Below are 13,253 nucleotides of genomic sequence, written 5' to 3' on the forward strand. Positions count from 1 at the left end.
TTTTACTTAAAGGTTCAGCCATAGGGGCGTTATAATTTAACGATCAGCCTCATCATTCGTTGGTAAAGAGTAGCCCAAGAGTTGGCGGTAGGTCGTGATGACTAACTACCTTTCCTCTGGTCTTTCAATGCTAAATTAAGGACGGCTAGCGCAGATAGTCCTCATGTAGCTTTGCTCAAAATTCAAAACAAAACCAATATGTGCATTACTCATTACCTCCAGCTGAAAAAGAAATAAAAATTACAATTCTTTTGTTGTATATTTCAATCATATATACTACAACAGGCAGTTGCTGTCCATTTGAAACTTAGATTCACAGATAAGAATCCATGAACAAAAAAGTCGGTAACAATAGCTCTCCATGTGCATCAGGCAACATTACCTTACATAATCAAGAAGGATCTTTATCTAAAAGTGACAAAAGTTACTTCTATTACATATACATGTATATTTTATTGTCATATACTTCAAGCAGTTGAAGAATAAAATTGATATACATGATACTGTAAACAAAGACATACGTTTTACATCACTGGACACTGTTATGTATTCTTATGCAATTGGACTATTCAAATTGACACTGAAAACCAATGTCCTTATACACAAGTTGTTCTATGGAAAGCAGGCAGGGAGGGGTGGTATGTTTGAACATGACAGCCTTATAATGGAGCCTTTTACAGTGAATCTATGCCGCAACAATATTTTCAAGATGCAAAATTGTCAGATAAAGGATAACTAGATGTTTTGAGGTTCCAAAATCATTATAATATAACATGCTCAATCTTTTTAGAAACACGAACTCCCCATGATGGAGGTCTAGAAGAATTCAAATGATTTATTAGACAACGTTTTCTTCATAATGGAAGAAGTAAACCACAGGACAGAAGACAGTCTACCTACAATTTAATAGGGCATATTGTGGAAACTGCAAACAAAACCCTTTCATTACTCAACTGTTTAATCAAGTGGAAGAACTAAATCTCTGGATACAAAGTGTTTCAGTTGCCCCTTAAAATGATAGGGCAAGTACTACCACCTCCACTACACAATATACTTTAACATCACATTTCATAACTAACTGAAATAAATAAATTTTGCAAAATCAAGCTTTACCAACAAAGCTGCAGAAACATGCAGTCGAGGCAAGCAAGCATCAGTAAATTCTTTTCTTGCCCGGCTAACCAAAATGAAGATCATTCATGAAATGAATTTGAGGCATATTCATAGAATAATTATTGGTAAAAATCAATAATTGCATGACACTGAAGTATTTCTTGAGATAGGTAAGGTGTGATTATTTTTTACTTATTGTTTAAGAGTGAGGAGGATTTTTTAGTTAAATTCTATTCTTGATGAACAAGTAGCTGTTGAGTAAAGTTTGAGATACCTCTTAAGAATAAAGCTCCCCATAGGAAGATTTACCCTAAATCCCAGAAGAAACTTACCAGAAAAATATTTTTAAAAGCCTTTTTACTTTTGTGTATCACTGAATTTTCAAATTTCACATGCAAAATTTTTATAATGTCTAGATAGTTATCAAAGGTTTATTAAGAAAAACCTTATATTTTAACTGTTGTTTTCAGCAATGAATCTCTGTACAGGTATGGTTGATTTGATCAATCTCATAAACATGTTAAGAAATAAATATAAATTATGCCTTTATAGTTCCAGAATGACTACAGAGTATAACACAAAAACATAAATGTTTAGACTAAATAGGTTAAATCTCATAACATTATACATTTATATATATTTATTATTTTTATTATATTGACCTTTCAGCCATGCTTGGCTAACAATACAGAAGGTATAATGACGAGATGCATGTGCACTTGTGTTACTGTATCCAATAATATAAAACTGACCTTTAGTCTTTACAAAGTGACCTGTCTTAGCTGTTTTAGTAGACTAGTATTTTGTAAAATACAGTCACATTTCAATTATTATACATTATATATGTATATTGATTATTGCTATTTAGAAATAAGTTCTTAAACTTATTTTTCTTAAAACATAGAACAGCAAATAAAGAAGTAAAGCAAACAATTATCTCTTCTTGTTACGACCTTTGTACTCGGTTGCTGCTTGACATAGGTTGCTAAGCCTATTAAAATTTTGCACATGGAGGATATGAAGCAAAATAATTTTTTTAGGTTTTATATATACATTTGAATAACTACAAAATCATAAATTACTATATCAATACCATAGAATTTCATTATAATTTATCAAGCTTAGTAATTAAGCTGGTATTTCAGTCTAAAAAAATATGAAATATTGAGCAGATTAAAGACACAACATACCTCCTTGAAATTTTGGTTCAAAAGAAAGAAATGGTATCCAAACACATTAAAATGGATGAGAAAGTCACTAGGGGGACATTCTGAGCTTTTTATTGGTTATTAATGTCACATATAGAAGTAAGTGTATATAAGGGAGCATTTCCAAACATTGAAAGAGGTGGATGTTGCACCACTGTGTTTGATTTGTTATATGAGCAATATCTTATCAAACTGAAAAGATAAGAGGTTCTTATTTTATATCATGTCTTTTCATGTCTTGGTAATTTGAGTTCCTAATTCGTATGAAACTATAGACTTAGTATTTTGACATCACAAACATATAATTTGAACCAGTGCTGCATTCAAAATACCACATGACACACAAAAATTGATGTTTAACTGTGTTTTTTTTATTATTATTATTTACTTTTAAATTAAGAAATTGAGTAAGGTATAATACAAAAATTTGAATTATAATCTATAGATTGATACCAAACTTATTGACATAAATTGATGAAATAGTAGTTCAATAAAATTCTGAATGCAAATCAACAAATGTGGTGACATGGCCTTTCACCTGTGACTCATGTGGAAATGGTTAAAACTCATCTTACAAAGGACAGTTCATGAACCCTCAACAAGTGACATTCTCATGCCAAATGGCAAAGACAGTCACATTACTGGACATAAACATGTACACATACTCATTTTAAAATTAAACTCAAGGGTAAATTGAAACCTACAAGGTAATTCCTGCACTTGAAGAAACATCCAACATAAAATAGGAACTAAAACTTGTTATTGAACTTGACAGTTAAGTATTTATGCACCACCTTTCAGTTATATAACTCTGTGTTGCAAACTAATCTACATTAAAAAAAACTTGTACATCCAATATCAAATGAGAAGTACATCATAGTTTTAAGTTAAGAAAATATAATTGTTCAAAATGTAAATGGTAAATATGTATTATAAAGAAGAAATAATGCTGATTTAATAACTTCCAATATATATATATATGGTATTTCATACATATTTATGCTTAAATTATGTGTAATTTGAGTGCCTTTAAGCCCATAAAGAATATATGATCCCTGCCTTAGCCTTTCTTAAAGAACAAAAAAAATTAGATCTGATGATTCTCTCCAAAAATTCGTAAATAATTTTTTAGTTATCCTATATAGTTGTATTCTCTACCTCTTTAAATATCAGTTGTTTCTAAGGTTTAGCAGCCAAATAGAAATACAAATTGTCATAAATGGAGATGTGTTTGATTATTCCAAATTTTAAATTTATGGCCTCTTGTTTTACTGTCCTCAGAATTCAACAATAACAAAGTCCAAATCTTATTGATATTGATACCCTTAATAATTTTGAATATATCAGTTTGATTATACTATCTTGATCCTTTTCTCAAGTTATTTTTTATATGAAACTTACATCAATTGGAATCATCCTAGTAGCCCTCTTCAGGATCATTACTAACAATTCTGTGTCCCTTTTAAACTATAGGGACCAGAACTGCACTTAATACTCCAAATGAGTCCTAACTGTAACAACTACAATGGAAGTATGGCCTCCTTAAACTTAAACAATAAAATGGACCTACAATATTATTGACTCTTTGCAAATAGTAACTATGGAGATGAGGTAATAAAATAAAAATCAAGTCGAGAACAACAACAAAATTTTATAAACGAAAACCTCTCGCTGAGCATTGGCTATTGTATTATTTTCCTGTCAATGTTTTCATCTTCATTAAAAGGTGTAAGATGACAAAAACAAGATCTTGAAGAATCTATCTATCTATCTATCTATATATATAAAAGAAGAAGTTTGTTTATTTTGTTCGCTATAGGAAACCAAATGGTTGAACTTGCAAATTTTAAAATAACTTCATTATAACCAGTTTTTTACAAAAATTTAATGGTGCTACTTATTTTGTATTTGGTGTAGTATTTAATGATGAAGTTGACAATTAATGATTATAGCGCCATTTTTTTGTAATAAACATACAAACATAAGCATGTTTTGCACATAGAAAGTGTTATGGTGGGAGACACTCAGATCACCAATTCAGTATTTCCAAAAACAGTTTTCTTTAAATAGTGTTAAGTGATTTAGTAACTTTGTGAATTGCAAATTATTGTTTAGTGATACAGGTGATTATGCCACCCAAGAAATGCCCTTTCTATGGAAAGTCTTCTGCCGCTAAAAGAATGCAAGCACAAAGAGCAGCTGAAACAGAAGAAGAACGCAATCAAAGACTTCAAGCACAAGATACAAGACAGGCTGCTTAAATACAGGAAGAGACTTTGGCACAACATAATGTTAGGTGTTGAGCTCAAGCTGAAAGGCAGGCTACTCAAAGACAGCAAGAAACTGTTTAACAGCACAGAGCCAGAGTTCAGTCAGAATCATCAAGGCAAGCTGGATATAGACAACAAGAAACTTCTGAACAATGTCAAGCCAGACTTCATGCACAAAAATTAACACAAATAACTTATAAAGAGCAAGAAACAGAAGAGCAACATGATGTATGTCTTCAGACTCAAAGAACAAGGCAAGCTCAAACACGATCTAATTTCAAATAAAGCTTTGTTTGAGTAAATGCTTTTTTATTTCTCGCAGCACATCTTTTGTACACTTACTGAATAATTTGCTGAAAAAAATACTGATCTATACATTTCAAATCTAAATTTTCACCATGCAATGCCTGGTAACTCAGCTAGTAGTCATATATAAGGGTGTGATCTTCTCTAGCTTTATAAATATATATATAAATATTCAAAGCACCACCAGGTTCAAAACATTGCATCTTTTTAATTAAATTTTTGATTTTTATAGGTTTGATAGTGCTTTCATAGAGCAGTGTTAAAGCTGTGAAAAATATGAATAAAAATATATAGTATTTCAAACTTATTGATGCTTTAAATATATATATATATATAGGTTTACTCTTTGCAATAAAATACTTCTGTTGTAAATATATACCTCATCCACATAATTTAGTGGATTTCCATCTAAATTTTGTGGGTGTTTGTGTAACTTATAATATAACTCACATGCATAACCTTACACTTATAATTGACTTTGATGTGTGTTTGTTTGTCTAAACAATTTGTCTAGTCTCTCTGTAAAATCATATCATCCTTGTTACAGCCAGTCAAACCTCATATTAACATATCATGGGGTAATAAAAAATTCATGACTGTGCTCTATCAGTGTTGTCGATGTAAATGATGAATAGCAGTTGTCCAAGTAAAGATCCTTGAGGCATATACCACTTGTAACATTATATCAGTTAGAATGCAAAACTCTACTAAAAATAAATGTTTTCTTCCTTTCACTTATTTTGTCAACTCTTTCTCTATTTCAGTAACTTACCCAATACTCCAAAGTGAGGTAATTTGTTTTTCAGCCTTTTATGCAACACATTTATCAAATGCTTTCTGAAAATCCAAGTAAACCAACTCCTCTCCTTTACCCTCACCAAAATTTTGATCCGAAAAATGACTGAAAATTGTGTACTGTAGTTGATGCAAGTGGCCTGTAATAGACATATTTGTATCAAGTATTTTTTTAAACTTTGAACATGAATTTTCATACAAATCTAACAGCTAAGTATCAAAAAGGAGTCAAAAACAGTTTTTAACTTGTATTATAGAGTTGGTGCAGATTATAACAAGTGAGACAAAATAAAATATGTAGTTTAATATTTGAGTTTTGTAGATAGAGTGCAAATCTATCTGTTGAGTTAGAGATACAATACATACATTTGTGAAGTAGCTGTGAATCTAGCAGTCAAATTACAACTACATTACATGTGTTTTGTAGAGAAACTATGGATCTAGCTGTCAAATTACAGCTATAATACATGTTTTAGATAGAGGAACTGCAGACAAAGTAGTTACATTAAAGCTATAAATCTAGTAGCCAAATTACAGCTGTAGTACATGTGTAAAAATAGGGAATAGAGAATGTTTGGATGTGATAAAAAGAAAAAATTACAATTCCTAGTTCTTTTTATGGGAATTTTGAACCAATGATTAAGAAGATTAGGGTGAAATTTTGGTGAGGCCTGACTTTGGTTCCTGTGGTGTTCTTCTTCTTCTCCATGACAATGCACATCCACATGTGGCATATTTGATGCAACACAAAATTATAGAGTTGGGTTGGGAAGTTCTCTCCCACCCACCAAATTCTCCAGATACGGCACCATCAGATTACCATTTTTTTTTGTTCGCTGCAACACCATCTTAATAGGAAAACGTATGCAAATGTGAAAGGTGTTAAAGAGGACATCAACATGTTTTTTTCCTTCAAAGCCAAGTGATTTCTTTAATCAGGGCATTAACAACCTGATAAGAATGGAGACTATTTTATTTAATAAATGTTTTGTTTTGATATATAAGTTGTTTGTGTTTTTTCATCTAAAAAAAGCGACATTAGTTTCTTGATGACCTAATAGTTAACATCTTCCCAATAAATTGAATGGCCATAGATTATAAATATACACTAATCATCTTACTTAGGGAGAGGCCACATACAATAGTTATCTTATGGAGGTATTAGCTTGAATCTATGTCTGTACTCACTGGGGTGTGGTTAGCTTGTTTAAAGGATACTTATATTAATATAGGGTTAAGAGGTTTTTCTTCCATTTATATGTTATTTGGAATAGTTGTAAGTATAGTAAATCTCAAGGATTGTACAATACTACACCAGGAACTTGGTAGAATGCTAAAAAAAATAGTGGATTATGCCTATAATAGTCTTTCTTTCAGCCATGCTCTTCATTCCAGCAAACTGTAGAAGTTATATACTGTGAATACAGAAGTTAGCCTGCTTAGTGAAAAGCTTTCACTGATTGTTTATATTAATCAAGTTTTTGTATTTTATTTTCTATAAGTTTTTTTATATATTACTTTACTTAACATTTCTAAAATCACCAAGTACTTGATTCTACCTGTTGGACATCAACGTAACTTAATATCACACTGGAATGATGTGGTATTGTTGCTTCTGTTTTATTTAATAAGTAACATGACTTAAGTATAAAGCATATTAAAATAATTGTTATTTTGACCACTGGGTTAAGATATGTTATTAATTTGTGAATAATGGCAAATGAAAAATACAACAGTTGCCTTTTTTAATATAATTAAACCATATTTTGAAAATTATGTATTGTTTGATGGTAAAGCTATACAAAAAACAAACAAAAAAAAACGCATATGGATTCAAGTGGTAACTCTGTTGTAGCTACTTAGATTCAAGTGGTAACCCTGTGGTAGCTACTTAGATTCAAGTGGTAACTCTGTGGTAGCTACTTAGATTCAAGTGGTAACCCTGTGGTAGCTACTTAGATTCAAGTGGTAACTCTGTGGTAGCTACTTAGATTCAAGTGATAACCCTGTGGTAGCTACTTAGATTCAAGTGGTAACTCTGTTGTAGCTACTTAGATTCAAGTGGTAACTCTGTTGTAGCTACTTAGATTCAAGTGGTAACCCTGTGGTAGCTACTTAGATTCAAGTGGTAACCCTGTGGTAGCTACTTAGATTCAAGTGGTAATTCTGTTGTAGCTACTAAGTAATAGTAGGTAATCTTTATTTTAGTATTATGTCAAAAATTAAATGCTTTGGTTGAAAAATTATGCCTTTCAAATTACTTGTGTGATACAAATTACCAGATTGACCATCAAAAATTCTGTATTCAAATTATGTTATGTATGTTTTATTGCTAGTAAGTTCTGTTATATTTTTATCTGAATGTTGTGTGATTAATAAAATATATCCCATACTGATCATTTTTAATACACAACTTAAACTGTTTTGATGTATTGTTTTTGAAAAAAAGCAGCTCAGCTGTAGACACTGATTTTCTTTAATCTTGTAGGCCCAGAAAGATTGAAAGTGACTCCACAACCAGATCAGTTCTTCAGTATCAAGCAGATCCTGTGGCTACAACTGAAATGGATATAACCAAACATCATTATCCAGTTTTTTATAGCAGTGAGTTTGTCTCATTCCAGAAAACACTGAAAAGTGAGTTGGATATTACCACTTCTGTGCCTTCTGAGGTACTGAAGGCTTTATCTATTCAAACAGTTACAGGTCAACAAATTCAAATAGAAATTTCTAATGGTATCATCATATATGAGCAAGTTGATGCAATTGTGAATCCAATGAATGAAAATCTGAACTATGATAATGGCCTGGCTAAGGGAATAGTTGAAGCTGGTGGCCTTTCTGTTCAGCAAGAAACTACTTCATATGTTGAGCAGAATAGAAAGCTGTTGCCCAAAGAAATTGTTTGTTTAAGTGCAGGTGATCTTCCTTGCAAACACTTAATTCATATGATTGTACCTCACTGGAAAGGTGGAATGAACAATGAAGAAGATGCTCTTTACAAAACAATTTATTATGCCTTATTGTTAGCCAACAACATTCAGGCACAAAGTGTGGCTCTTCCTGCCCTAGGTCCAGGGGTATTTGAATTTCCAGAAGATGTCTGTGCAACTTGTACCTGGAAAGCCATTAAACAGTTTGCTAAAGATGTCCAAGTACTTAATCTTCATACTATCAGGTGCATCTTTTTTCAACCCAGAGTAGTGCAGGCTTTTGAATTTCTTGGAAAGGCATACAGATCATTTTCTTGGCAGTGGGAAGAAAATGGATCGTTCAGACACTACTCTTTTGAAGTGTGTGGCAAGTTGAGTAAAGAATATGAGAATGATCCAACTGGTATTATACATCTCGAAATTGATGAGAAGAACTACGTGATATACTTTGCTAATATGACACAAGTGAATATGAAAACACAGTTCAGGAGAAAGATTAAGTGTGTGCCTGTAAAACATTCTGTGGTTCAATGGACCTACAAAAATGAGCATACTACTTTTAATCCATACACACAGGCTCAGTCAGACTTCATTCAAAGTATGTTTCAATTTGAAATTCCTAGAGAAATTAAAATTTGTGAAAATAACTATATCTTTGACTTCAAACTGATGTGTCAGTTAAATGTTCAGACAGGCATAACTCATTCTATTCAACAGCAAAATGTAATACCGAACACTGATCACATGATACTTGACAATATGAATTTTAGGCAAAACCCTACCTTTAAAGTAAAACTTACTGGTCCACAATCAAAACTACCCTTTGTCAAATGTATGTTAGAAGAGAAAATGAAAGAACTATTCAAAAAAGATTTGCTAGTTCTTCAGTATAATCCTTCAAAAAAACTGATTAACGAAATAAATCAAATTACAAATAAATTTGGAGTTCTTTGTTGTGTTCAAAATGATTCAACATGTGAAAACAAAAAATGCATAATTCATCTTGTAGGACACACATCAGCAGTAGCTTATGCTAAGAATGCAATATTAGAGGAGGTTTTATCTTCTTTTGAATCTACCACAAAACCACAGGTGTTTCATATCCCATCACACTGGGATGGCAACCAGGAAAACACTACTAAGTTGGTATCTTTGAAAGAAGGATGTACTGAACTAAAAGATATTGAAACAAAGTTTTATCTATCGATGAAAATGTACAAAATTGTTGAAGTTTTTAGGATCCAGAACACTTGGCTTTGGCAAAAATACAGCCAGAGTAAAAAGCTTCTAGAGTTGAAAAATAATGGTTCTTCTAATGAGAAACTGCTTTTCCATGGTACTAGTAATGATAAACCAGAAAAAATATATGACAGTGAAGAGGGTTTTGACATGAGATTCAGTACTGAAGGAAAATGGGGAAATGCTAATTACTTTGCAGAAAATGCCAAGTATTGTGATGCATGTGCATATAGCAATCCTGATGGTTCACAAGAAATCTTCTTAGCTAATGTCATCACAGGTGACAGTATCACTCTCCCTTCAGACCCTATGCTACGAATGCCTCCAAAGAAACCGAGATATTTAGGGTCATCAAGATGTATACAATTTGAAGAAACCCGATATGATACTGTTAAAGGATTAGCACAAGATAGTACAGTTTATATGACATATGACAACCTTAAGGCGTACCCAGCTTATCTAATTCGTTATAGGCACTACCAGGGTAACTCATGTGTTTTATTCTGAAACATTATTTAAATCTATGTGAAAAAAAATGTGGTGTTAAAATGTAGATAAAAAGTTTTCTTAAACAAGTATAAAGTTTTACACACTTTTAAGGTTATGAGAACCTGAGAAATATTAAGAGAATAGAAGGCTATTTGACCCATCAAGGTTACCCTCCAAAACACCAAAACTATCTTATATTTAGACTTTAATATTCACAAACATGTTCAATAAAGGCCTTAAAGTATTTAAACCAACTGTGGAAATGACATCATTGGGTAATTATAAAGCATTTATAACACCAAGAAAAAAAAGAGATAAGGATTCCACTTGATAATTAGATTTAATATGGGAAAAAGCTTTACAGCAGAATGTTTTTATGAAGCAGTGAAATGTACTGTGCCATATTCAGGCACTGTATGATTAATAACTTTGAAACATTGCAGTTTGAGTTGCTTAAAAGAAACATTTCTTCACAAAAAGCTTTTCACAATATTAAAGTTAATAGGAAAGTAATCTCACAGAAAAGCAAGAGCATGGATCTAGGCTTCTAAAGTTTAAACCTTATTACCCCAAATATTAATATTTCAAACCTTTTCATTCCATCACTCAAATAGACTATCCATTGGAAAATTAGCAAAACCCTAAACATTATGAATAGCATTCTTTCTGTGTTGGTTTGAGGAATTTATCCTATATGCATATATGTGTATAGGTGTGTGTGTGTGTGTGTGTGTGTGTGTTATGCAAAATGGAAGTTCCATTCCCGTAATTTTTATACATAGAACAATTTTATTGAGATTTTTCATTGCAACTTCATTATATTGTTTTAACTGAACACGATCAACATAGATCCCATTTTATAAGGCCAAGGATGGGCTTTGTTTGTGGGAGGGAAAGATGTGGTAGTTTGAGTTGTTAAAAAAAGACCTTTATTAGCCAGCACTGGTAGAATTAACCAATTAGTTGAGTTGGTAGAGAGCTTTTTCCTTATGCCTGGGAGGACTCAAGTTTGATACCCAGTAAAGGAAATAAAAAAACAAAAAGCTAGGGAGACATATTGATCAAAGTCAAGTTCAATGAAGGTAATTACTATGACTGAAGAGTAGTATTAACTATATATAAGGATATAGTTTTAGTCAAAACAAGTGTAATAAAGCAAATGTCAAGAAAACTGTAAATATGTATGTATTTATATCTATTACAAATGATAATTCTTTCATCTTTACATTTAGACATCTATCATATAATTCTCACAGTTATGCTTACATCACAGGATTTTGGTCATAGGCTCTATCTAAAGGTGCTGCTAGTGACTGCACTTAACAAGCTTAAATGCTAAAAAACTTTTAAATGGACAGTGTGCACTTTTCCTATAACTTATATTGCAGTTTAGCTATAATTCATATTGTGTAGTCTTGGTTGAAAATTAGTCAGTAATGAAATTTACAGTGAAGAAAGGCACTCAAAAATCAGTGGAATATGTTGTCAGTTAATTTAAGGATCCAAAATTTGTTTACTGTATCCCATACTAAGCATGTAGTCATTTATTTGGAACTATAATTTTTAATCTAAGATTTTGAAATGATATGAATGACATCATGATATGTATTAGTTAATTTTTTGTTAAGTAATATCACCAAGTTTAGGGTAAATATTATTAAATCAGTGGTTTATATTTCCCAGAAGACTAAGATCTCCTGGTAGTTTGCCAGTGGCTAGTATATATATATATATATATATATATGTGTGCTCTGTAAAATAAGTCACTTTGAGTTTGATAAAGAAACTTGAGAAAGCAGTCTTTGTCAAGTTATCTGAGTGTGTATGTTTTTTACTATAAACTTTTGTTTTCCAAAGTAACTTTATAAAGAATTTCAGGTTTAAATATATCAGGTATGCAAAAGCACTCCCTATGTAGGGATGGCTTAGATTGTTCATCGAAATGGTATTTTAAATATCTCCTCAATAGGTTATCAGAACTTTAGAATAGTATACAGTGTTTCCAGTATCTATGTAATGACTGAGTCACAAGTTTGAGAATGTATGTAAATATCATAGCAAAAAGTTTGAATTTCTTGTTCTTCTTTCTTTTGCTTCTTTTTTATTGCATGATAACTCACAAACTAAAATAATGGTGTCAACCAATTTCACTGAGGTGACAGTTTCAAACAGAGTATTATTAACTACTAGTAATTAAAAAAAATTATAATTCTAGTATAAATGATGTTATCATTACCCCTTTAGCTTTCTTACAAAATTTAGTGTTCCTTTAAAAAGCATAAGTACAGGGTGAAAAAGTTTCCGTTATCACCTTTGTATGGTTCGTAATAATAGACACGTGTGAAATCTCAAATATATAACAGAAATTATTCAGTAAAGGCTATTAGGTACTTTTTCTAAAGGATTCGGTGGTTCTGAATCCATTTCTGCTAGGGAAACAAAATGATAAGATAGGGATAGGACCCTTGAGGGATGATAAAGAAAGGCTAGTATCTGATGATTATGAGATGGCTGGGTTATAAGATTTTACTTTTTCTTTGATTTTAACTAATGAAGATTTAAGCAGTATTCCACATCTTGAACAGTTGATAAGTGGAAACGAGCTCAAACAAGATGACTGCATTAATTCTGAGCTAGTTAAGAAAAAACTGGGAAGTTTAAAAAATGATAAGACTCCTGGGTCAGATAATATTACCCCAAGGGTTTTGAAAAAGGATAAGATTAGATATGTGAGCCACTTGCTACTATTTTTTGTCAGTCCTTGAATAGTGAGCAGGTACCAGAGGATTGGAAGTTAGCTAATGTAACTCCTCTTTTCAAGGGAAGTGATAAAATTGACCCAGTAATGATAAAGCCATTAGTCTTACATTAGTTGTGGGAAAATTGTTGGATAGTCTGTT

At 31.6% G+C, this 13,253-nt stretch overlaps 1 protein-coding gene across 1 annotated transcript; it reads left to right on the plus strand.

Moving 5' to 3' along the window:
• Positions 1–8,180: 8,180 nt before the first annotated feature.
• On the plus strand, positions 8,181–12,073 carry LOC111087946 (poly [ADP-ribose] polymerase 14-like). Its single transcript, XM_022396432.1, has one exon. The coding sequence runs from the start codon at positions 8,257–8,259 to the stop codon at positions 10,369–10,371; it is 2,115 nt and encodes a 704-aa protein (XP_022252140.1). The 5' UTR covers positions 8,181–8,256; the 3' UTR covers positions 10,372–12,073.
• Positions 12,074–13,253: the final 1,180 nt, after the last annotated feature.

The sequence above is a fragment of the Limulus polyphemus genome, unplaced genomic scaffold, assembly GCF_000517525.1.
Source record: "Limulus polyphemus unplaced genomic scaffold, Limulus_polyphemus-2.1.2 Scaffold2882, whole genome shotgun sequence".
In the NCBI taxonomy this organism is placed as follows: domain Eukaryota; kingdom Metazoa; phylum Arthropoda; class Merostomata; order Xiphosura; family Limulidae; genus Limulus; species Limulus polyphemus.